The sequence below is a fragment of the Adiantum capillus-veneris genome, chromosome 16 (assembly GCF_014529385.1).
Source record: "Adiantum capillus-veneris isolate H3 chromosome 16, ASM1452938v2, whole genome shotgun sequence".
NCBI classification, from domain to species: domain Eukaryota; kingdom Viridiplantae; phylum Streptophyta; class Polypodiopsida; order Polypodiales; family Pteridaceae; genus Adiantum; species Adiantum capillus-veneris.
This window is the reverse complement of record NC_140946.1, coordinates 64,760,240-64,785,781: the sequence shown is the minus strand read 5'-3', so window position 1 is coordinate 64,785,781 and position 25,542 is coordinate 64,760,240. Positions and strand designations below refer to the sequence as shown.

The window sequence follows — 25,542 nt, the reverse complement described above, 5'->3', positions numbered from 1 at the left end:
AAACATACCTTTGCCATGACACACACACACACACACACACACAGAGAGAGAGAGAGAGAGAGAGAGAGAGAGAGAGAGAGAGAGGTCATGCCCGTGTCTGTTTACTCTTGACTCGCTTTTCGATTATGGAAACTGATCATCGATTGAAATCTGATATTTTCTGTTTCAGTAGAGAGAGAGAGAGAGAGAGAGAGAGAGAGAGAGAGAGAGAGAGAGAGAGAGAGAGAGAGAGAGAGAGAGAGATTCATGCCGTTATCTATTTATGTTTATACGAGCTTAACTCATGCCCATCATGTCTATCCCAATCTCGAGAAATTCAATGCAATCTCTAGTTTTGAACCACAAGTCCCCAAAATCCTTCATCATTGCATCGAATTGACATGCATCCAAAGTTCTGTGAAAATCGTAGAACCAACCTAAATGGAGCAAATTATGTCAAAATGAGCCTCACCTTTCACATACTTGACATATTGTCCATCATGGGGGGGGCGCAATTTCAAAAGGTAAGGTAGACGTAGGTGGGTCTGGCCCGTGAAAAAAAAGGTCGATTCCAACATGCCGATGAGGCAAACGATGACACTGTCTTGTTTTTCCTTGCATGCCCTGTATTATGCTAATGTGTATTTTGTGTCCTGCAGAGAGAACATATACTCACAACACTAGACATTTGGATTGCACAAGCATAACTCTAGCTGGACTACACTACAAGGTTCGTTATCTCCATCCAACTCCCCATGACTACGCGTTTGCTTGGCGCAACACATAAACGCTACGGGGCAGGGCACGAATTCCGTTTCTTATAACTTTTGGAGAGACCACAGTGCCAACTCTCCACCATACTTTTGTATTGCACTTCCGCATGCCGTGCACTGTATACTTAGCGTCTTCAATTTATTGTGCTTCACTGCAGGATGAAATGTTTAACTATTCACATTCCTTTTCTGTAGCTTGAGCCAAAGATCGGTGTGTAGCTTGGACAATCCAAAAATATACGTACCACATTTCAGGTCAGTGAAGCACTTCATTTTAAATTGCAATTCATTGATGCTTTATCGATTTGCTTGTTTTAGAATTTTGTAGCTTGGTTCCTTCAATTTGCTTTACTTGCATACTGATTTCATAACTATACAATCGATGTCGACCAACGTCTATATATATTAATTATACATACAACTCTTTGGGTAGTAAACACATGTAGTATATTGCAATCGTAAATCCACTTTTTGCATCTTTACTTTTCACCTAAACAATTAATACCATACTATATTTGTCCTCATTTCTCCCATAGTAGGTATCAATATGAAGTTCTCAAGGCCTACAAGGTTACAATCCAAGCGTCACAATGCCAGGAAACAAACTGCAGCCAAGTTGAAAGCAGCTCACCATCCATATGCTAGGTCATGGTTTGAAATTACTCCATTATATGAAGATTGGATCATGCAATGTGACATCCTCGCTCACAATCTAGAACTGTGTCCTTCTTGCATGGCAACAAAACCTCATGTACAACGACAAACGAGGCTGTGAGAGAAATGAAATAGACAGTCCTGCTGCACTCACTTCATTATTATTGTTGAGCGCTTTGGAACATGCAGAAGTCAAATAATCATGGACGACGTGTACTTCTTGTAAAACAACTAATTTCCATCAAAGATATATTGCCATTCATGCACCTGACTACATAGAGCGTATTCTCTCTGCTCAACAAATACACACACAACTGCTTAGCATTATAGATGTATCGATCAGTGTGACAAAAACTACATATGCAATAGCACGAGGATCACTAGAGCGGAGGTCATTGCTAGATAACCCACTAATATCTTGGTCAAGTGCTGCTAGTCTACACTCTACATGAGCTATCCACCTCAACCATTTCAGATGTCCTGGCTTTCAATATCAAGAACAATCCCATATTGCAGAGATATAAGTGCATGGCCAAATGACCACACAAAAGAATAGGGTTGTGCATACTGTCTGAAGAGGTTCTGGGAGAAATGATCCGTCGTCATTCAGAGGTACAACCCTTTGACTTGATGGAGTAAGCCCAGAATGAAAACAGCTTCTCGATTTTGGAAACATTTGCTGAGCCATCAAGACGACACGCATATACCACATACGACACGCATGAGTTTGGTTCCATACAGCTCCGCAACGGAGATATGTTTCTCAATCGTGTTTCTTCCTTCATGTACAATGGCTTGCCAAGCCGGATATCAGATTTCAAAGACATCACAATAGAGTCAGCTCTTTTTCCGTTCTTCTTTCCTTATGGACATGGCCAGTACAATGGACAGATTCGATTCAGTGACTACATTCGAATGAGAATCCACACCCTATTCTCTTTGTATACATTGTACAAGCCATACCTCCTACTAATGTACCAGCTGAAACATGCAATTTTGATTGCGAACAGTACAACAACCACCATTCTGCAGAGAGATATCGACAAGTACAAAAGAGCACACAAGAATGCAAACGACGAGGAAGCCATAAGGAACATATTTCACTTCAACCTCCAAGCGACAATTGCTGGCAATCCATCCTGGCATAGACGTTCATTAAAGGATTTCATCACCATGGTTGATGCATGGGGTTTGCCAAACATATTCATTACTTTCACAACTGATGAAGTGACCGCCACAAAATGGAATGAGATCCGTACAATCGAGAGGATAGCTCGGACATTCACCACTGAGTTCTCTTAGAAAGATTGTCCAGTTGAATGTGTATTGCTCTTTCACAATTGATTAAAATAGTTCATGAATCACTATATCTTACAAGGAAGCCAGATCTTGGGCCGAATTCCTCACCACCTTGTACGGTACGAGATCCAAAACAGAGGATCCCTTCATGCCCATGTCATCCTGTGGGTGGATGACAACGACATCGAGCAAACAGCATCAGCGATTTCTGCTCATATTCCTATTTCACTTGCTGATGAAATGCATGCAAGCACACTTCTTGAGCTCGTCCTTAAGAAAAAAATGCATGTATGTCGCGATGCATGTCACGTCCACAACCACAATGGCAAATGCAAGTACGGATTTCCATACGACATTCAGCTGAATCCTTTTCCATCTCTAGATTCCCATTCCTTGAAGTGGATGTACTATCGACCAACTCACGATGATCGAAATGTGGTTCCGTACCATTCAATTGTTCTTCTACTTTGGGGCGCTCATATGAATATCCAACGTGTCACAAATTCATCTTTGTCGTATTATCTACTCAAATACGCAATTAAGACTGAAGATAATGGACCATTGAACATATCTGCAGAAGCAGCCCCAAAATTTGGTTTGGAAGGACTCGACAAGATTAAGCTGCAACAACTGATGGCTGCTGCTCTTTTGACTAAGCCAATTTCTGCCACAGAAGTTGCATTGAATTGCTTGCAGATTCCAATCATAACAAAAAGCGACGTTGGTGCAGCTAAAGTTGGTCCAAGCTAGGAGATGGTCTATACCAGGCAAAGGCAGCATGTGAGTGCAGTGCAGAAGGCTAGGACAGGTACCAAGGCCCTAGGCAAGCCAAGGATAGCGAAAGTGTATGCTAGGTGTGGTTTTTTAGGCCAAAGGTGTGTTGCAAAGATCCAAGCAGGTTGGTGGCCTTCTGTGTCCGAGGTGTGGGTTTTATGTGCTAGAGTGTGGTCTTCAGTGTGCTTTCCAAGCCGGTCCAGACGGCTCGTCAAACGGAGCCCTGGTGTGCAAGATATTACAATTTGAAGTTAGAGTGTGTAGCAGATCCCCGACGGAGAGGACAATTGGGGACAAGTGGCCCGGGCTGATGTCAGTGTATACATGTGTAGTTCTTGAGTTGTGGAGCATGCCTGTCTTCTCGGAATGCGAATCGGAGCTCTGGATAGCAAGATATGGTCTGTTGAAGATTTTTCGGGGGTCAGGTCTGTGCTCACTTGACCGCATTGGAAGATGTGCCATCTGGCGTCGTTTGGGCCTCGCCGAAGTTCTCAGTGATAGTGCGAGTCATATGGAGCTAGCACGAATCGAATGCACGTCAATCGGATATTCAGTTAGCCAGGGCAGGAAGATGAAGTTGGAAGCCTTGGACAGTGAAAGGTTGGTAGATGATTTTTTCCGGTTTTGTTGGCCTTGAATAGCGGACTCCGGGGAGTCGAAATGCAGTGGGAATGCATGGCCAGGAACCGGTGAAGGGGGGACTCGGCACCGCTTTGCGTCTTGATGATTGGGTCACCGGGTGACGTATGGCATTCAAGGCAAGTTGAGGGGAAAAAATGAGATGGGGGAGATTTTTTGGGGAAAAAAAAAGGTTGAAGCTTCAAGCCCTTGAGGGCACTTTTGATTATAGGCTGCCCCGTGGTGCAACAGTAAACCCACATGTGGTAGCAAAGCGGCAGAACGTGGAGTATATGGGCCAGGGCGCTAGCCCTTGGTAAAGCATGGAAATGAGCTTTGTGGAGCTCCGTGAGCTCGTGGGGCTATGGTGTCCGCTGAGTAGAGCGCTGCGTGTGGCGGCAGGTGGCTCGTGGGCGCGAGTGGATGGCGATTTTGGCCGGAGGTGGAGCGGCGCGGTGGCACGGGAGTTGGAGTAGCGCTAGACGCCTGTGGGCCCGACCGATGACGTGGCAGGTCCGCAAGGGACTATGCCCGCGCCCGTGAGGGAAAAGCATTTTTTAAAAGGGAGCTCCCCCCACCCAATAGCGACATCGCTATTGCGAGGCTAGGGGAGGAGTCCCATGGCGACAAAGAGATGGGAGAGGGGTGAGGCCAAGAGGCCGCCAAGTGGACGAAGCAAGGCAAGGCTGGACCAAAAGGGGACCAAAGTGGCAAAAGAAAAGGAGAGAAAAGAGATTGGAGGATGTCGGATCAAAGCAAGGGCAATATAAGGTTGAGTTCCAAAGGAGTAAAACATGAAAGTGAAAAAAATAAAAAAATGCTAGGGGGGCAATAGCGACATCACTAATGCCCTCCCCCCCAAGAGCAAAAGAGAGAAGGAGAGTAGATGAAAAAAGGCAGTGCCTCCCCTCCCAAGAGATACCAAAAATGGGTGCCATATGGACCAATTAAAGTGCAGTTTCCCAAATTGAACCCCCCACCCTATAAAAGTCAAAAAATGATCAAATTAGGGGCTTCTTCTTGGCTTTTTTTTTGGCTTGTGGAGCCCGTTGGAAGCCTGCAAAGTGGAGCTCTTGGATAGGGAGTGTACTTGTCAAAGCGCTTTGCATTTTTCTTGTGTAAATGGCCATGGTGATGGCGGTGTGAGTTTGTAGAAGTGTTTGGTGGAGTGTAATCGAGCCGTTGTTGCCTCCCTTGCTGTTTTTTCCCCTTCCCCCCTTCTCTTTCTCCTGCTTTCATGGTTCTCCTCGGTGCCAGCTGTGTGGAAGTGGATGTCCCCCCGGACCAGTGGTGTTTTGAGTGAGAGAGTGAGATTGAGTGGCTGTGTGCGTGTGTAAGGGTGGAGACAGGCAAGTGGTAGTAGGTGTATCTTGGGTGGTGGTTTTGTGGAGTGTGTGAGCAATAGAAATCGAGCAGGCGGTGGTCTGCTAGTGTGAGTTGTGTGTTTGAAGGTGTTTTTTCGAGAGGATAGGGGTGTTGTGAATACCCTGAGCTATAGAGAGGTCCTTTTGTTTTTGGCAGGCGTGTCCCCCCATTTCCCCTCTCCATCTTCTGGTGCCCCCACGGAGGAGTATGATGATGCTCCTAGTTGAAGTCAAAATAGTGATTTTGGTGATGCCAAAGGTGCGGCCGTTGAAGAGTAGGTGCTGCTAGTGATGGCTTGGACGGGATTTCCCATTTTCACTAGGGTTGAAGATGCGGAAACTTGGCTTCAAGACTACGGATTGTTCGTGTTGGAAAGCGGTTTATCGAGAGAAGATGGTGCGGTACAGGTGTTCCCGCTCTTGGTTCGTGGTAAAGCAAAGCTATGGTTCGATAGCCTTGGTGCAGAAGAAAAAGCAGATTGTGAAGCCCTGGAGGCAGCTTTTCGAAGGAGATTTGTAGCGGATGCGCAACTAGATGAAGTAAAGCGGAAGCTGAACGGATTAAAGCAAAGCTTGGAGGTGGATTTTCAAGCGTTCGAGTGGGAGTTCGAAGCCCTATGGGGGAAGTTAATCAAGGTAACTGCTGCAGAGAATGCCAGTTTTTTGAAGTTGTGTAAGTTCATGGATTGCCTGCATGAGGAAGTGCGAGATAAGGTGGAAATAGATGGTCCAATGTCGTATGAAGAGGCGGTAGCTCTAGCAAAAGGGCATACCAAGAAGATTTTGAAGAAGCGTGAGGCTAGGCAGGGTTTGCAAAGTGCAGTGATGCCAAAGCAGTGTGAGACGGCGGTAGCCGAGCCGCAGGTGGTGAAAAGAGAAATGCAGGTGCAAGAAGAACCAAGAGTTCTTTGGCTACAGAAAGACAGGATGGTTCATATGCCGAAGATGCCGACTAGAGCAGTTCCAGTTGTGGAGGAAGTGCAGGTGGTTCCAGAGTGGGCAAAGGATGTGCTGCCAAGTTCGAGTGAAGCTGTTGAAGCTCCATTGAAGTGCGGTAAAGAGCAAGGAGTGCGGTTTGCAGATGAGGTTGAAGCGATGAAGCTAGAAGAGATTCTTGAGCTTGAAACCAAAGTGGAGACTGAATCGAGTGACAGTAGCTCTATGGACGCAGACACAAGTTGGGAGACCGAGTCATCGCAATCCAGGTATGATGAGTTCCACCTCTTACATGTGAGTGGAGAGGCTATAAACGTGTGCGAAGAGCAGCATGAAGTGCAAGCCGAGGTGCTTAGTGAAGATCAGATGGAGCAGTCTAGCCCTACATGTGGTGAAGAGCAGGTAAAAATGGTGTGCAGTGCCATGCTAATGGCCATGTTGATGAAGGTAGCAGTAGAGTATGCCATGGTGGTGCATCACGTGCAAAGTTTTGCTGAAAGGTGTGGAGCAGTTTTACCTATGGAAGAGGATGAGGAGGATGTGATAGAGAGTGAGTTTCTCTCTTCCTTGACAGAGATTGATGATGCAGCAGTACAAGAGCAGGTGGTTCAAACGGACAAGCAGGTGGTGCTTATTGACCTTGAAGGGCCAATTGACGAGGAGGAGCTCGACGATGTTGGAATTGAGTTCATGGCAGGTGAGAACGACAGTACGCAGTCAAAGTTAGAGGTGATCCCTATGCAGTCAGTGCCCTCTATGAGACAGGTGATGCGGATTCCAATGCGGTGTCGAAGATTTGTAAAGAGGTTTGTGAGTGGTGGCTGAAAGGAATGGTGATAAAGGTAGCTGTGCAATGTGCTGTTGGGTAGGTACAGGATCTCCTAGACGAGGATCTAGCTTTACATGGATGGGAGGGCGGGTCAAGTAGGTCGCAAGTGTTGATTGAGCAGGATGGTGAGCACGAAGGTGCTCTATTTGGTGTTCTTGAAGGTGCTTTGTTGTGAGTGGGCAGTTTGCCAAGGAGTGCCTGGAGTGGTAGAAGCATGTTGATGGAAATTTGGTTATGCAGTTGGATGTGTGCCTTGGTGTGGCACTATGCAAAGCTGTTGTAGGTGGATGGAAGAGACCAATGCAAAGTGTTCGACCCAGGAGGGTGATTACAGGTAAAGCAGGGGGTTGGGCAACCCGCATGAGCAAAGACAGCGGGTAGCAGGTGCAAGTGGTGTACATATATTAGGTGGTTTTGTAGTGTACAGAGAGTTTGTTTTGGTGTGCAGTTTTCTAGTGCAATAAGGCCATGTGTGGTTGAACATAAATGTTCAACGAGGGGGTGGGCAATGATGGTGCAGCTAAAGTTGGTCCAAGCTAGGAGATGGTCTATACCAGGCAAAGGCAGCATGTGAGTGCAGTGCAGAAGGCTAGGACAGGTACCAAGGCCCTAGGCAAGCCAAGGATAGCGGAAGTGTATGCTAGGTGTGGTTTTTTAGGCCAAAGGTGTGTTGCAAAGAGCCAAGCATGTTGGTGGCCTTCTGTGTCCGAGGTGTGGGTTTTATGTGCTAGAGTGTGGTCTTCAGTGTGCTTTCCAAGCTGGTACAGACGCCTCGTCAAACGGAGCCCCGGTGTACAAGATATTGCAGTTTGAAGCTAGAGTGTGTAGCAGATCCTCGACGGACAGGACAATTGGGGATAGGTGGCCTGGGCTGATGTCAGTGTATACAGGTGCAGTGCTTGAGTTGTGGAGCATGCCTGTCTTCTTGGAATGCGAATCGGAGCTTTGGATAGCAAGATATGGTCAGTTGAAGATTTTTCGGGGGCCGGGTCTGTGCTCACTTGACCGCATTGGAAGATGTGCCATCTGGCATCGTTTGGGCTCGCCAAAGTTCTCAGTGATAGTGCGAGTCATATGGAGCTAGCACGAATCTACTGCACGTCAATCAAATATTCAGTTAGCCAGGGACAGGAAGATGAAGTTGGAAGCCTTGGACAGTGAAAGGTTGGCAGATGATTTTTTTCGGTTTTTTTGGCCTTGAATAGCAGACTCCGGGGAGTCGAAATCCAGTGGGAATGCATGGCCAGGAACCGGTAAAGGGGGGACTCGGCACCGCTTTGCGTCTTGATGATTGGGTCACGGGGTGATGTATGGCATGCAAGGCAAGTTGAGGGGCAAAAATGAGATGGGGGAGATTTTTTGGGGAAAAAAAAAGGTTGAAGCTTCAAGCCCTTGAGGGTGCTTTTGATATAGGCCGCCACGTGGCGCAACAGTAAACCCATATGCGGTAGCAAAGCGGCAAAACGCGGAGTATATGGGCCAGGGCGCTAGCCCTTGGTAAAGCATGGAAATGAGCTCTGTGGAGCTCCGTGAGCTTGTGGGGCTATGGTGTCCGCTGAGTAGAGCGTTGCGTGTGGCAGCAGGCGGCCCGTGGGTGCGAGTGAATGGCGATTTTGGCCGGAGGCGCGGTGGCGCGGGAGTTGGAGTAGCACTGGACGCCTGTGGGCCCGACCGATGACGTGGCAAGTCCGCAAGGGACTATGCCCGCGCCCGTGAGGGAAAAGAATTTTTTAAAAGGGAGCTCCCCCCACCCAATAGCGACATCGCTATTACGAGGCTAGGGGAGGAGTCCCATGGCGACAAAGAGATGGGAGAGGGGTGAGGCCAAGAGGCCGCCAAGTGGACGAAGCAAGTCAAGGCCGGACCAAAAGGGGACCAAAGTGGCAAAAGAAAAGGAGAGAAAAGAGATTGGAGGATGTCGGATCAAAGCAAGGGCAATATAAGGTTGAGTTCCAAAGGAGTAAAACATGAAAGTGAAAAAAATAAAAAAATGCTAGGCGGGCAATAGCGACATTGCTAATGCCCTCCCCCCCAAGAGCGAAAGAGAGAAGGAGAGCAGATGAAAAAAGGCGGTGCCTCCCCTCCCAAGAGATACCAAAAATGGGTGCCATATGGACCAATTAAAGTGCAGTTTCCCAAATTGAACCCCCCACCCTATAAAAGTCAAAAAATGATCAAATTAGGGGCTTCTTCTTGGATTTTTTTTGGCTTGTGGAGCCCGTTGGAAGCCTACAAAGTGGAGCTCTTGGACAGAGGAGTGTGCTTGTCAAAGCGCTTTGCATTTTTCTTGTGTAAATGGCCATGGTGATGGCAGTGTGAGTTTGTAGAAGTGTTTGGTGGAGTGTAATTGAGCCGTTGTTGCCTCCCTTGTTGTTGTTTCCCCTTCTCCCCTTCTCTTTCTCCTGCTTTCATGGTTCTCCTCGGTGCCAGCTGTGTGGAAGTGGGTGTCCCCCCGGACCGGTGGTGTTTTGAGTGAGAGAGTGAGATTGAGTGGCTGTGTGCATGTGTAAGGGTGGAGATAGGCAAGTGGTAGTAGGTGTATCTTGGGTGGTGGTTTTGTGGAGTGTGTGAGCAATAGAAATCGAGTAGGGGGTGGTCTGATAGTCTGAGTTGTGTGTTTGAAGGTGTTTTTCCAAGAGGATAGGGGTGTTGTGAATACCCTGAGCTATAGAGAGGTCCTTTTGTTTGTGCTGGGCGTGTTCCCCCATTCCCCCTATCCAACGTTGTATTCTACATAGATTCATCGCCTCCAAAACTCAGACAACATATCATGTCCAAATCACACAATGTTGTGATACACCTTGTTGATTTGTAATGTGCTAGACGAGCCACCCTTGAAACCTTGACATTCTTTGAGTACCACAAAAACCACATAGTCAAAAAACATCGGCAAAGTGCACAATCTACGCCTTTGTTGGACAACTATGGCAATTCCATTAAACATCAGAAAAGATTGGTCAGGTTCACCGAATACCATCCAGGACACCACACACAAAGCCTTCTTCTATAACATCTTGCTACGTCATGTATGCTTCCGAAGAGAGACAGAGCTTCTATTAGCTGAAAATACAATGGGCTCTTACTTCGTAGAGTGTCAGGCAAGGGATCTGATCCAAAGCAACGAGGACTTGGAAATGTACATTACAGAGTACACACAAAGAAACATGCTAGTCAATGAACAAATCGATCAACTTGTCCATATGATACTTCAGAAAACTGCATTGCGAAGAGCAAATGAAACAATTACATCTTCAACAGATAATGACCCAGGCATGGACCACCATCGAGTAAAGTCACTAGCCATATTGAAGGAGTTCACTGCTGTCAATGACTCAGAACGCACAACGGAACAATTAAATATATACAACAAATTGTTGAATGCCAAGAATGGCTTGCATGTCTTCACGGGGACACCAGGGAGAGGAAAAACACATCTTATCAGATATTTGACATATGAGTATGTCAGACGAAACATGAGTGTCATTATTGCTGCATCGACCGGAGCTGCAGCAACAAGACTTAGCAGCATTGCATCTATAGTTCATTATCAATTCAAGATACCAACAAGGAATCAACGTATCCCCTCTCTATTCATGAAACCGACGAATGATATTTGGATATAAAAGAAGCAGATATTATAATCATAGACGAGCTGTCTATGTTAACACGGACCACTTTTGACCTTATCATAAGACAGATTGTCAATGTAACAAGCGGTACATTGACAGATCCCTTCAACAAAAAATGTATTCTCTTGCTTGGTGACCTTGCACAATTGCCCCCAGTTTGTAATCACGCATGGGACCTTTGTGAAGCATGCCATATCACAAGCTCAGTGCACTGGCTGCATGCAACTTTCTACAAGATGTCATGCTCCATACGACATGCAACGGACCCTGAACTCCTCCAATTCTTGACCATTATTCGTGAAAGAAGACCAACCACAAATGAGATCAATTGTACCTTGGGAGCATGCATTATAGATGAATCACATGTTCATGACTACATCAATGACTCCACTACAATAATTTGCACTCATAGGTCAGACGTCCAACACTACAACAACCTTGCCTTGTATAAGTTGTACAATCAAACTGACATTACAAAAGTTGACCTGAAGACGAACGCGGGTAACATAAATGTACTTCACAATGGCTCCTAGACCCTAAGTTCAATGAGCTGGACTTGATCGCAATTGGGGCTCGTTGCATGATCACTGAAAACATCGACTTAACAATCGGTGCAACATGTACTGTTGACGCCATAACGCATAACAACGAAGGTCAACTTATATGTATTGTTGTTCTCATTCATTGTACCGGTAAAAAGATGGCACTTCGTCAAACAAAGCATAACAAACTGTAGTCAATGGCACATGGTTTCACAAATCCACATTCCCCTTGACACTTGCATACGCCATGGCTTGACACAAGACACAGGGCACAACAATTTCTACCAAAGTTCTTCTTATCTTCAGAGATGCATTTGCACCGGGGCTTGCATATGTCATGTTATCGCGAATCACAGATCGTCGAAATCTCCGAATTCTCAATCTACCGACTCCTGATATATTTCGCCTTGTTCCACTTCATATTATACACGGAACTCATTAGGAAAGTTTTGGTAGCTAGTTGATCATGTACTCTAATAATTCGTAAAATTTTTATATGACTTTGTTTTTCAGCATTTGTGCAACAAATAATCTATAAATATATAATTGATGTCTCAAGAGTTCTTCCATGTTGATCTTTTGAAACTGTCATTAACTCGGACTGCACTCTTTGTAGCATTATCTTGCGCTCTACTTTTGTCTCGATTCTTATGAACACTTTCTCAGCGGTTCTGTACCATTCTACTATTGGCTTTTTTAGTATGAACTCTAACCATTTCACCATTGCAGGCAACATAGATAACGAAGAGAATAAAATGAGCAATTCAAAGGTATACTGCTCTATAAAACATATCACATTATGTTCCTCCAATGCACACAAAATACTGATCGCATTTGTATAACCTCGCAGAGACTTGTTACCCTTTTCAAGCAAAACATTGCCTCAAAGAAAAACCCCCAAATTGAACCACGTCAGTATCCAATAGAGAGGCAAATGCACCTGCTTAACCTGGTAGGTTGTCTCCCGGATACTTACATCAAGGGTTTTGCAAACTATGCTGAATTCGATTGTTAATAAATAGATCCGTAAAGCAGCTTGAACAAAACAAGAGCATGGGTATCAAAAGAGCAACAGGTTAGCTCTACACACATGCAATTTTATCTTTTTTCCTTCTTCTCATTGCTTTGCTGTCTACAATAAACATTAAAAAAACATGCTTTTTTACAAGGAATTTTTTTTTTTGTTTGTCCCTTCTAATACTCTTTTTTTCTAGGTCTAATGAAAGAGATCATTTGCAAACTATCTATAGAGATTGACGTGCCCGAAGATCTCATGACAGTCGAGGATGGTAATCGTTTGCTTCAATTGAAGACACCAATAAAGCCCTACATTCTTGAGATGTTGCACTATGGCTACGATGTCGCGCTCGAGGACCTCTTAGATACAACGAACAATGACGCAAGTGAGATCTTCGCAAGATTCAAGAGACAGTGCAATGACGAGCCACCATCAATTACAGAGCAAAAGCTGACGTGGCAACACAACAAGGATGTTTACAAAGCACACTTTGGAAGTGACTATCCGTACGCTTTCATCAACATCGACAACCCACCCACAGGTGACACCACCTGCTGACCTGGCTGCTGCGGACGTACCTGGTGCGGACGTGGCTGCTACGGACTTGCGAACCTGCCGCATTGATGCTGCAAACCTGGCTGCTCTGCGGACGTGCCTGGTGCGGACCTGCTAGGAATTGCGAACGTGATGACTGTTGCTTTGTCAAGTATTAGTCGAAAGCTGCGTGATGGAATTGCTGTACATGAAGCTTTATTTATGTGAAGCTTTTTAATGCAACGGCTTTATTTTTATTAAGTGAAGCTTTTTATTTTATTACACGTGGTTGCTTGTGCGTTCAGATAACTGGAAAAGGAGCTTTGGCTCACCAAGTAAACATTCAAGAAATACCCCGCTCGATTATATAGTCTAATATTCTCAAGTTTCAGCATGCAATCTTGTAGTAATCCTGTTTCTTTCTTTCCTGCTTTTGCTGTGCAAAACAGGATAACAAGACTCAAGTTCTGCTTCTCGAGCACGACAATCAACCGAGCAAAAAACAACGGACATTGAATACACCGTCTACTCCATCACATGCCGCCAAAACGGACGAAAGTACATATGTGTCACAAACAATTTTGAAAGACGAAAGGCAGAGCACACTCGACAACCACCTTCAAAAATGCGATCCGACGTTATTCGCTACCAGCCATTCGAAGAAAACTTTATTTTTGACATACTTTCCATCTTACATGTAGTACGTATAGTAGAAAAAACATTCATCAGTACACATAGTAGTACAAGTTCATTTGGATATAATATTCTACGAGCTCATCCTCCTCACTGCAAGAAATACATGTTCTTGAAACAAAAAAAAAAGATCTAAATTATCCTTGTTATTGTCGTGCACGTTTCAATGAAATCTAATTTCCTGTCTAGTAACACAACATCTTCTTTCTCTCTTTTTTCTCAATTATTGTGCACAAAAAATATTCGCAAAATTCTTATCAAGTAGTCTTGTTCATTCATTATTAAAAAACTCATATCAATCTCTATTGTTTCACATTTAAATCAATTTTGGATCCTCTCATTTAAACTAAAAAAAAAACCAAACACCAATTTCTCTCTCTTTCCTCAATTATTGTTCCCATAACACATTTGCAAAGTTCATAACAAAAACATTGGTCTTTTCATCACAAAAAAAAAGTAGCATTTCTCAAATGTATATATGCTTTTCACACAGTGCCTTGCCTGCATTGCCAAAATAGTCATGCTTGCTTCTTCCTTTAGATGTTAAATGTCAATTTTCATATGTGCTATTGTTTTCTATAGATGTTATATAGCAAGGCCCACCAAGCAAGACCAGCTAAGATGAGAAAGACCTTTGTGGATGTCACCGATGGAGGGAAACCTGGAAAGGGCCATGTAACATGCACTTGATGATGGCATTTGCAGAGTAAGGCGAGAGTCCTTCTCCATTGCGAGCGTCCTTGCTTCACTAAGTCTGCATGGAGCTCTCCCAAGCTCTGCACAGAGATTTGTCTGTCGATTCGATCTCTGCCCAAGTAAGTGTCTCTCTCAATTCTGATGGATCTTTTGCAAAATGGACGAAGAAGTCCGTAGCAGATAATTCGCTCCAAGCCTCGCCCTCTGCATCAAACCCTCAGAAGCTCATACTCAACACGTCGGGTTCTTTCCATGGGCATGATTGTCTTCAAATCGGCTGCGACATCTTCAGATTAGGCCATGGTGACCTCCATGCCTTCCCACCTAGGAAACTCAGAAAGCTGTTGACTACCTTTTCTGATGGGGTGCATGTCTTCTCTTGTGTGGAGAAAGTCAACATGCCCATGTGCGCAGATTTGGATTGGCCCTTGATTGGGTTTGATTCCGTGCATCATCCCTTTCTGGGAAAAAAGAGGCCCTGGCAGTTATGCAGGTTGGGCCATGCTGTTGATGAGCCGGCAGATGCAAATTCAGGGTTTTTTGGTGGAAAAAACCTCTCTCAAATGCTTGGAAAATCAGATGTGCTGCACCATGAAGATCATTTGTGCATGCATTCTTGGGGATCAGGAGGGAGCTTTTTTGGAGGGGGTAACGGGGAAGGTGGGGGTGGCGGACATGGAGATGATAGCGGAGGATTGCAACAACCAGAGTTTGAAGGAGGGGATGTGCCGATAATGATGAACTGGCATAGATCTTCAGAGAAACATGAAGGTAGGGCCTCACAGGGAAAGGCAGGCATCGGTGACATGGACATTCGAGAAAGTTTGTTTGCAGATGAAGATGGCACTATTTCAAGAAATGAGACTGATGTAATAGATGATGAAGACATCAACACCGAAGTGTGCAGCTTGCATAGTGCTAGTCGTCACACTTTATACGGAATCCTCAAGGACCTGGATAGGGTTCTAAGTAGCTTTTTACCAGACTTTAAGAGACCTATACACCAAGACTATCTGAACTTTTTATGGCAATATAATGCACATCAGTCTGCAGGCACGACAGCTCAGGCACATGACCTTACTGAGCTTCATGATGAGCTGCAAGACATAGAATTAGAATTGGGGGATGATAATTTTGCTTCTGAGATGGAAGGAAACTCCAACAATCTGCTAGAGAAACTGAGGCGATTGACCTTGGGCTTGGCTAAGCATTCAACAATGGTTAAGGCTCAAGGTACGAGAGTGCAGACTCTTAAGTCGGAAGAGGCTATTGATGTCAATGCTAGAGAATTGATGGCTTTTACAACTCCCAAAGAAGGCCAGAGTCGCTCTACCTTTAAAGGTGAAGAACGACCAACAACGATAAGCGGGCAACTTCAAGGTGTAGTGGACTGGCTGGATTGTCTGGCTCACCGTGCTCCTGTGAATCACGATGTGAATCACGAAAGACTTGAGAATCAACTAGATGATCAGAAATTGAGAACCTTGGTGAATGAAGCAGTTGCAACTGCTGTCAAACAACTTTCTGATGCTGACGGAGCTCCTGCACCGACCAGGCAGGCTGATGTAAGATACCCTAACGCATGTTTGTTCTGACAACTGAGCTAAAGTTTTTTTCTTTTCAACTTATCTTGCAATGTTGCATGCCTTCAAGATGTTAATTTCTGAGATTATGGGAGAGAACATTTGTTGCAGGCTACTTTTCCAAGTATGTTTTGAAAATTTTTAAATACACTTCAGAGTTCTTGAGAAATATATTTGCCCAATATTTCTCTATTTCAAAGTGTTTAAGAGAGTATTTGCCTAATTTTAGGTATTTTTGGGCATTTTTCCACAATATTCATCTAATTTTGTACGATACTGTATTTACAATTGAGGCATATTCAATCGCCACCCCCTCTACACTTGCAAATTTTTTTTTTTTGGGGGGGGGGGTCTTGTTTTTTACCCTGGTTTGTTGATGGGCATCCTTTTAATGTAGATGGAGGCGTTGAAGCGACTTCAACGTGAGGTCTTTTCCGAGCTCCTGAATCTGCGGGAGAAACTAGATAAGGTGGCGTCGGCAAGGAATCCACATAGTGCCAGACATTTTTCAGGAACAGGAAAGACAAATTTGCAGGGGGAGGTAAAAGCTGGCATGGCTTTTGTTATGCTGGAGGACAGTAGTAGTAGGCATTCACGGGGATCACTGGAACAAGCAGGTATGCAGACGGGAGTTGATGTCAAACTTACTTTTGAGACCCCTTTCAGGGAGAAAGACTTGTTGATCACAGAGTGCATTGCTGGCCAAGGTAGCTCTGTAGGTGAAGGCAGGGCCCTTGGTGGCCCCATGTCCCTTGAAAAGGTACAATACTTGGCACATATCAATGATGACATATCAATCTCTTTTGTGCCAATGGGGGCACGCGGCATGGATGTGACCGACATTGTTAACCCCATGCAGGTAATGTGACCATCATGTGTGTTTTGCTCATTCTGACTAGTTAATCTTATTGTTAAAATTGCTTGATTAAGGGAGCTAATTAGCATCTGGTTTGTGAAGATCTTAGCCGTCACAATTTGTATTAACTAAAGTTGCTGCCACTTTGTTGTGGTTTGTGACTTTGGCAGGATCAAGGTCTTACAGCCTTTTCTAGTCGTGGGCCTGCTCTTTTTGATCATTGCAAGGGTTCTGCAATCGGGGCCTCCTGGGCCGGTTCAAGTTTCGCTCTTTCAGCCGCACATTACCTCTCTGGCTGGGGAAACCAGCCACTCTCGTTGGGGACTGAATCGGGTCCCCTTTGCCTGAGCACGTTAGGCCAGCTCTTGCTTCAACCAACAGAGCGTCTTGTTTTCTCTTTGTCCGGTCTCAACCGGTTTTGGCCAAGTCCTCCTCTCCCTTCTTCCATGGGCCTGCATTGGAGTGAGATGGGCCCTCTAGTCATTCCAAAGATACACTCTTTGCAAACAAGCAGGTCTACCTTATCCTCAGAGGATAGCTTTTTGTCTCATTGTAACAGCATGAGCTCTCAATGGGGCATGCTTGCATCAGAGTACCATCTTGATGACCCCCCGGAGAGTAAGGGGACGTCTCAGCTCTCGATTGCGGTTGCGACTGAAATGGAATTAAGTGAGAACTTGAGGTTAGGGGCGTGGGCTCAAGCAGATGATGTGCGTCAAGACATAGAAAAGGGCAATTTTCAATGGGCTGTGAATTTGGCGAAGATGTCGAAGAATGGTGTCAGTTGTGGAGCAAGCATCGGCAGCTCCAAGCCTGACTTCTGGAGTATTTCGACGAGTGAACAAGAGATTTATCCTGGGTATGTTGGTGGAGTTGGAGATGCCTATGGTCCCCAGCTGCATTTAGAGGCTTTTGTGAGACTCAACTGTGGAAAAGGCTTTACATTGCAGCCAGGACTTCTCTATTTGCTAAATAAGCACTCCCGCACACCAGCATTTATTGTCCGGTCGAATTGGTTGTTCTGATGTGCTGTTCAGAGGCAGGTTTGGTTTCGCTCATGCAGCTTCTACATACATCAGTTGTATACTATCTCGTTCATTTGTATATTAGAGACTTTTGTATGTTCAAAAACTTTTCTGATGTTACTGGAGCTGGCATCCAATCCCCCACATGCAATGCAAGAGCAGCCTAGGGTCATTCTTTTTTTAAGCTCCGGGGTTTCACTATATTGTGATCCTTCATATCAGGTGCGTTCAAGGTCTAATTCAAAAATTGCTTATCTGTAGGCTTTTCGAGAATATGACAAGTCTCTCTCCTTTTCAATGTGTATTTTCCCTTTGTGACTTTAAAATTGGGTAAAAAATGGGGCTATCAACCCTTTCATTGAACTCACGTGCTGTGTCTGAAGATTTGTTTAAAGTTGGAATCTACCATGAGCGTGTGGGTGAGTGGGCGCAATCTCGTGAAACTATTCGAAACAAAGCTTCGAATGGCTTAGAAAAGAAAAACTCTCTCTCTTTCTCATCTTAGTCACTCTCTCTCCACAAGTGGCACTGCCCATGGGCCATGACCTTCCATCCTCTTGCTGGATTGCTCTATCCTTGCTATGGTCGGTTGCTCTGTCCTTGCTCTGGCCGACTCTGTAGATCTTGCTTTGTATTTGCTCTATGAGATGGCCTCTTCCTTGCTTTGTACTTCTCTTCGCATTTGTGTTTGCTCTAGCATATCAAAGCAGGCCTCATCTCCATCCCCACCCTATTGCACCTTCTTTTGTCCTCTCGTCTACAGATTGATGCGTTGAGACCTGTGTCCAAAGCATACTCATGCTTCTTCCTGCTCTCAACTGACACTAATGTCCATCTGTACCCTACCTCAAACTCTGGCAGCCTCTCGCGTGCGAAGCTACTTTCACCAATGCTAAAGCCCTAGAATGTTTTTGGTTTATTCCCCAATAAACCCACGTGCCATGAGAAGGAGAGAGGCGATGGGTATTAAAGCTCTTAAGAAATGCGAGTAACGAGGGCATGCCCTGCAGGTGGCCTTGAGCAGCCATGCCGAATGGCTGGAAAGAAATATTTGTTTGCGGCTGCGAGTGTGTGCTTTCATTGGCAATATGGCCCTCTTGGTCTCTGGCAGATGGCATCGCACTGGCGTTAACCAAATATCGGCCTGCATGCTTTCATGGCGAGGCAACTGCAACCGGCTAGCAAGGGTTGACTAAAAAGTGAACGCGGAAGCCTTGAACCCTGCATCTCGATCTCACTCTTTGCTTTTCTTCGTTTGGAGAGCCATGCAGCATCACCTGAAAGAGGCTTGCCAATGCACAATGCTCACCACATCGCTTTGCTTTTCTCAATTTGGAGCCACATGACATCGCCTAAAAGAGGCTTGCCATAATAGACTAGTATAGATAGTCATGTCTCTCGTTCTCCCACGTCTTCTCTCTTCTTCCCTGAAGTTGTAGGGTGCACAATACCATGATGCATCCTCTTTCTCTTGGCTTGCAAGTTGTGCCTAAGCAATGATGCACAACATCTCTTTCCTCTTTCCTCAAGTTGCGGGGATGCATTATTTCAAAGATGTTAGGTTTTGGGTCGATTGATAATCTTCGTCGTGGTTACATTTTCCTTGGGAGTATAGAAGCTTTTTTTTCATGTATAGCATAGATAGATGTTATGGACGTTGCTTCCAAACTGTTTCTTTGTTTGATCCACATACACTCACAATTTCTTCTCTTTTTTTCTCCTTAATGTTAATGTTTTATTGCTATACAACCTCCACACCCATTTATGAATTTACACATCACCTTAGAGAAGCAAACAATACATTAAATTGTGTAATTCTTGCTTCAAAAGGCAGTAGTGTGGCGTGTCATGCCTCATACAAATCAGAAAATTGTTTGGCGAAATAGACCAATTGGGGGGGGGGGAGGAGAGAAATTAATTGAAACAAAGCATTTGTCGAGAATCTAAGCTTCGTTTAAACATTATCTGCAACCCACATTAATTGGATCTATTTTGATAAACATGCAAAGTTTAGATCTAATAAGACCAAATCATATAATTACTTTGACCAAAAAAATCATGCAATAAACTATTCAAAAGTTACCTAACTATCGAATACCTTGCAAGAAACAATTACTTCTTGGTTGAAGATTTTCATCGACTACTACACAAAATAGAAGTGAGAAACTTTTGAAATCTATAAGACACTAATGTAACATATAAGGTACTCCGTGGGTGGCCCCTTATTCCAGCTATGCAATATTCTATTCCACTATCCTTGCTCATGCTCATGGGCTAAGTAGACTTTGTTTGTTCCATCTACAACCATAGAACATGTTAGAGAAAATATTCTCTCTCTCTCTCTCTCTCTCTCTCTCTCTCTCTCTCTCTCCCCCCCCCCCCTCTCCCAAAACGCTGTTTCTTTTGATTTTGATCCAAACACCCTACATTCAAAATTAGGCTCCTTGATGCCTTTCAAAGTTTAGAGGTTTGCTTCTTGTATATACAGGCTTTTATACTTTGATTTTGAGCTTGATAATGTATGTGCTTTTGGGACAAATCCAAGAAGGCTAAACAAAAGCTATTTAAGAGCCATGAGCAACATAAACATGGCATCCAAAAAGCTCAGTGTAAAGTGGATGAAGATGGTGACGCGAGGACGATCACACTGATCTTGGTTGTAGTTTGTGACAATGGGCCGGATGTCTCATGATCTGCCTGCAAAATGGGCCACAAACCAAGTCAAAAGGTGATAGGCATCATTAACCATAATGGGGGATGACATTATCACAGACCTAACCTTTCACGAGGTCTACACACTCCAATTGTCGTATACCTTTTAGAGATTCCATTTCATCTTCTAGTGATAATCTGTGCTGACTCGTGACATGTCTATGCCAGCACCCACTTTCTTATTTGTATAAAGACTAGTGTGTAAACCCGTTTTCGAGATTTCATTATCATCTTCTAGTGATAATCTGTGCTGACTCGTGACATGTCTATGCGAGCACCCACTTTCTTATTTGTATAAAGACTAGTGTGTAAACCCGTCTTCTTCCAGATGGGATGGTAGAAGAAACATTAATAGGAGATAATGTATGCAATGTTTGTTAAATAATGAGTTATGTTGTACGTTCAAAAGTAGCAAAATTGACATACATGTAGCACTACAAAACTAAATAAATAAAGAACAACTTTCAAGTATATGTATCAAGATGAATCGCTCTTTTATAATCAATTTATACATAATGCCATGCCTTCTACTTGCAAGTATAGTTGATTTGCAAATGATTGCTTTATGCTTCTCATCTCAATTCACAATTCCTTGAAATCTGAGTTTGACAATCTGTAGTTCATTCCCTATTAACGTTGATTGAAATTAGCATGCAATTCATGAATTTCTTTTAATGCTATTTATGTTCAGTTTTTATTTTTCTATTTTGTTTTTTAATATATTTAATTTTAAATGGACATCAAATAAAAATTATACCTCTTTTAGTTTTGTTTATTTGTTAATTCCAATATGTCTTCATAGACAACATTGGTTGTGTCTTTTTGATTTTTGATTCTCTTGATACTGCCATTAATATTCAAAAGGTGAATATTGCGATGTCGAATATGCTCATCATCTCCATGCCCTTGCATTATAGCTACAACTTCACTTCATGAAGGTACTCCATATTGCTTTGCTACTTTGCTGGACTCATAAATTACTAACTTGACATCATTGTTAGCATTTTGATTCAGATGTTCTTTGAATGCTTTGAAACATTTTGCATACGGATTCCAAATATGCATCATTTTTTGTATTTTAAGAACAATTGCTGCATCTGTTTTGTTCATTCCCTTTACTCGATTTTCTAGCTGATGTTCTGTGTCGTAAACATATAGTTGAGCATACTTCCGCTGGTGAATTCCATCGTTTTCATTTGGTAATAAATTACCAATTTTGTGATATATATGGATCCATGTATTCTAAAATTATAAACGTTTTTTGTGAGATTGTCGTCAATATTCGCTCCTATAGATGCAAAAGCCAAAATACTGTTATAAGCGTGAATATTCTTTCGAAAATTTATGCTTTTTGAATCACATGACTCAAGTAGCTCTTTGAGTTCTTGAGGAGGTTTTGAGAGATTTTCCAAAGCTATTTTGCCATTATTGCAGCAATGTTTACCCTTTTTATGTTTTGAAATACATTTTGTTTTATCTTTCCAAAGAATGCCAGAGCAAAACTAACACTTGAAGTTTAATATTCCCAAAGTATGCTGAGCTACATTGTGTTGTTGAATAGGCAATAGAGAAGGATGTTCAACATTGGTATCATTTGCTATAACATGATCGATGGAGACATATATTTCTTCTTTTGGTCTCCTTTTATCTTTTTTTTTTGGTTTCATGCCTATCCTTGAAGAGTTTGAATTCATTTCTTTTGTCCCATTTTACAATGAAATATTTAATCTATATTTACTCTATTATTTAATTTATTTTATAAGTAGAATATAAATTGTTGCTATTAATTTGTTATAAATCTGTGACATACCAATATGTTCTATATCTCATGAACGTATTATATTTTGACTTTCATTATTTCTATTCAAAGTTGTCGCTTTTATTTAGCTACTTTTGCGACTTCTTGTTTTTTCTTTTGTTTGTGTTCTCTCTCTTGCTATTTTTTGGCGCATTTTTCGTGAGTAATCTAAAAGCATATAAAGATGCTTCAAACATTTTTCTCTCAAAGTAATTGTATTTAAAATAATATACAACATATATATATAGTTGCTGAAATTTATATTGTGGAATACACTTATCAGGCTTAGATTAGACTGAACCTGCCTCAGAACCGGCCAGGCTTCTTCTATTATAGCTCACCATGTGGTTGCCAACAACTGGTTGGTTACATCTGTTAGACCAGGATGCTGGGCCAAGAGCTGGTTAGTTTCATTTGCCAGATCTACATACTCGTCAGCATACAATGCCAGGGTGGTAGTGATACCACATCTCCCCCCTAAGTCAACCTACTGGGGCGGGTGCATGGAAAGGCTTCATGCGGATGACATGGGCGATTGTGATGGCACCGTTGGAGATGCGTTGCAGGCTGTATGTGTTGGAGCGGAGGTGCTGCAGAACCACATACGGACCAAGCCAGCGATGAAGTAGAGATTCGCTGAGCCCTTGATGATGGAGGGGGTAGTAAAGCATGACATGATCTCCCTGGTTATATGTGACAGGAACACGGCCATTGTCGTAAGCTCTTTTCTGCCACCTGCAGTTGTGCTTGTTGAAGATTGCGGAGCAATGAGCTGCGTAGTAAGGGTTGTACTTGTTGTAGGTGGTGCAGCCAATCAATGGCATCTGACTTGGAGGGCTGAAGACTGACTGTATGTAGATCTGGTGGTATCACTGCCACCCTGGCATTGTATGCTGACAAGTATGCAGATCTAGCAAATGAAACTAACCAGCTCTTGGCCCAGCACGCTGGTCTAACAGATGTAACCAACCAGTTGTTGGCAACCACATGGTGAGCTATAATAGAAGTAGCCTGGCCGGTTCTAAGGCACAGGTTTAATCTAATCTAAGCCTGATAAGTGTATTCCACATTGGTGGAGTTGACGGGCACTCAAGAAACTATTTCTTGAGCGTTACCTTCTATTTTCTTGGGCATCGTCCCCTCCATTTCTTTCCCACCTTATAGAATTCTTAGCAGACATCATGAGACACAGCTTGTCTCCAAGGCATCAGCCCAATTCCCCGCCATACGAAGATGCTTCTATGCACTCGGAATTCCCTTCACAGCCTGGGGCCATCGACGAGATGTTCCAGGCGATCTCTACACTCCTAGCTCAGGTCAATCACACGAATCCGTCACTAGTCGCTTATCTCACCACACACTCAGCCAAAGCTCATTCTACAGACCCCAAGATTCGCCCAAAATCATTCTCAGGTCTCCCCACAGAGGACGTTTTGACCTGGCTCGACCATTTTGATAATGTCGCCACCTATCATCAGTGGCACGATCAACGCTGTGCCATGGAAGCCAAAACTTTGTTCGAAGGAGTCGCAGCAAACTGGTTTGTTCAGCAGCACGACAACGTCAAAGGTGATTGGGGACTCCTACAGACGCTGCTAATCCAGAATTTCGCCCATCAGAACATCACCCAAACTGCGCTAGAACAACTGAAGGCCTTGCGACAACAACAACACGAACCTGTAGCTCAATTTGCTGTCAAGCTTAACCAGGTGCTCTTACGGGAAGATCCTACCATGTCAGAGGAGATGAAGCTGTTCTTTCTCTGGTCGCGTCTGCGTCACGACATCTCTCGGCGGGTACGCGATCAAGGCCCAACGAGTTTTCATTCAGTCATTCAGATTGCTCAACGTATCGAAGGTACTGGCCAAGCTGATCAGAGGCAGGTTCAGTCTAATCTAAGCCTGATAAGTACTGCCTGGCCGGTTCTGAGGCAGGTTCAGCCTAATCTAAGCCTGAGGCAGGTTCAGTCTAATAAGTACTGCCTGGCCGGTTCTGAGGCAGGTTCAGTCTAATCTAAGCCTGATAAGTGTATTCCACATTGGTGGAGTTGACGGGCACTCAAGAAACTATTTCTTGAGCGTTACCTTCTATTTTGTTGGGCATTGTCCACTCCATTTCTGTCCCACCTTACAGAATTCTTAGCAGACATCATGAGCCACAGCTTGTCTCCAAGGCATCAACCCAATTCTCCGCCATACAAAGATGCTTCTATGCACCCGGAATTCCCTTCACAGCCTGGGGCCATCGACCAGATGTTCCAAGCGATCTCTACACTCCTAGCTCAGGTCAATCACACGAATCAGTCACACTAGTCGCTTATCTCACCACACACTCAGCCAAAGCTCATTCTACATACCCCAAGATTCGCCCAAATCATTCTCAGGTCTCCCCACAGAGGAAGTTTTGACCTGGCTCGACCATTTTGATAATGTCGCCACCTATCATCAATGGCACGATCAATGTTGTGCCATGGAAGCCAGAACTTTGTTCGAAGGCGTCGCACCAACCTGGTTTGTTCAGCAACCCGACAGCGTCAAAGGTGATTGGAGACTCCTCAAGACGTTGCTAATCCAGAATTTTGCCCATCAGAACATCACCCAAACGGTGCTAGAACAACTGACGGCCTTGCGACAACAACAACACGAACCTGTAGCTCAATTTGCTGTCAAGCTTAACCAGCTGCTCTTACGGGAAGATCCTACCATGTCGAAGGAGATGAAGTTGTTCTTTCTCTGGCCGCGTCTGCGTCACGACATCTCTCGGCAGGTACGCGATCAAGGCCCAACGAGTTTTCATTTAGTCATTCAGATTGCTCAACGTATCGAAGGTACTGGCCAAGCTGATCAAGATCAGGTATTTCAGAATCTTTCACAGCCTAACTGGAATCAGGTGCAAGTATCACTCCCTACTCCAATGGATATAGATGTGCAAAATGCTCAAATCTCTAACAGAAGGTCGCTACCGGAACGGGATGCACAAGGTCGCCCTAAGTGTTTCTATTGCAACACATATGGGCATATCAGGAGATATTGTCGAAGACTGAGGTCTCATCAGTAGAGCAGCAGGTACAAAACACTCAGGTTCACATCGAGGATGCTGCCACTCTTGCTGCTCTACCAGAAAACATCTAAGCGGATGGATGATGGAAGGCACTCATCTGCAATTCCAAGCTATTGCCACTTCCAGCCGCACGGTGTGCTCAACCATCATCTAGCTTGAGGGCACATCTC

At 44.1% G+C, this 25,542-nt stretch overlaps 1 protein-coding gene and 2 pseudogenes across 1 annotated transcript; all 3 read left to right on the top strand.

The window, feature by feature from the left end:
- The first annotated feature begins 12,047 nt into the window (after positions 1-12,047).
- Positions 12,048-13,778, top strand: LOC147439183 (uncharacterized; annotated as a pseudogene).
- Positions 13,779-14,276: 498 nt separating this feature from the next.
- LOC147439182 (uncharacterized) lies at positions 14,277-18,100 on the top strand. The gene is made up of 3 exons (XM_086485066.1): positions 14,277-15,903; positions 16,319-16,780; positions 16,948-18,100. Exons 1-3 carry the CDS (start codon positions 14,401-14,403, stop codon positions 17,800-17,802), a joined length of 2,820 nt encoding a protein of 939 aa, XP_086341192.1. The 5' UTR covers positions 14,277-14,400; the 3' UTR covers positions 17,803-18,100.
- Positions 18,101-24,781: 6,681 nt separating this feature from the next.
- Positions 24,782-25,443, top strand: LOC147439181 (uncharacterized; annotated as a pseudogene).
- The last annotated feature ends 99 nt before the right edge of the window (positions 25,444-25,542 follow it).

Excerpts from the sequence above, each read along its gene's own strand:
- LOC147439182 (XM_086485066.1), top strand. The coding sequence starts at position 14,401 with ATGGAGCTCTCCCAAGCTCTGCACAGAGATTTGTCTGTCGATTCGATC. Across the intron at positions 15,904-16,318 it reads CACCGACCAGGCAGGCTGAT|ATGGAGGCGTTGAAGCGACT; the intron begins GTAAGATACCCT and ends CTTTTAATGTAG. Across the intron at positions 16,781-16,947 it reads ACATTGTTAACCCCATGCAG|GATCAAGGTCTTACAGCCTT; the intron begins GTAATGTGACCA and ends TGACTTTGGCAG.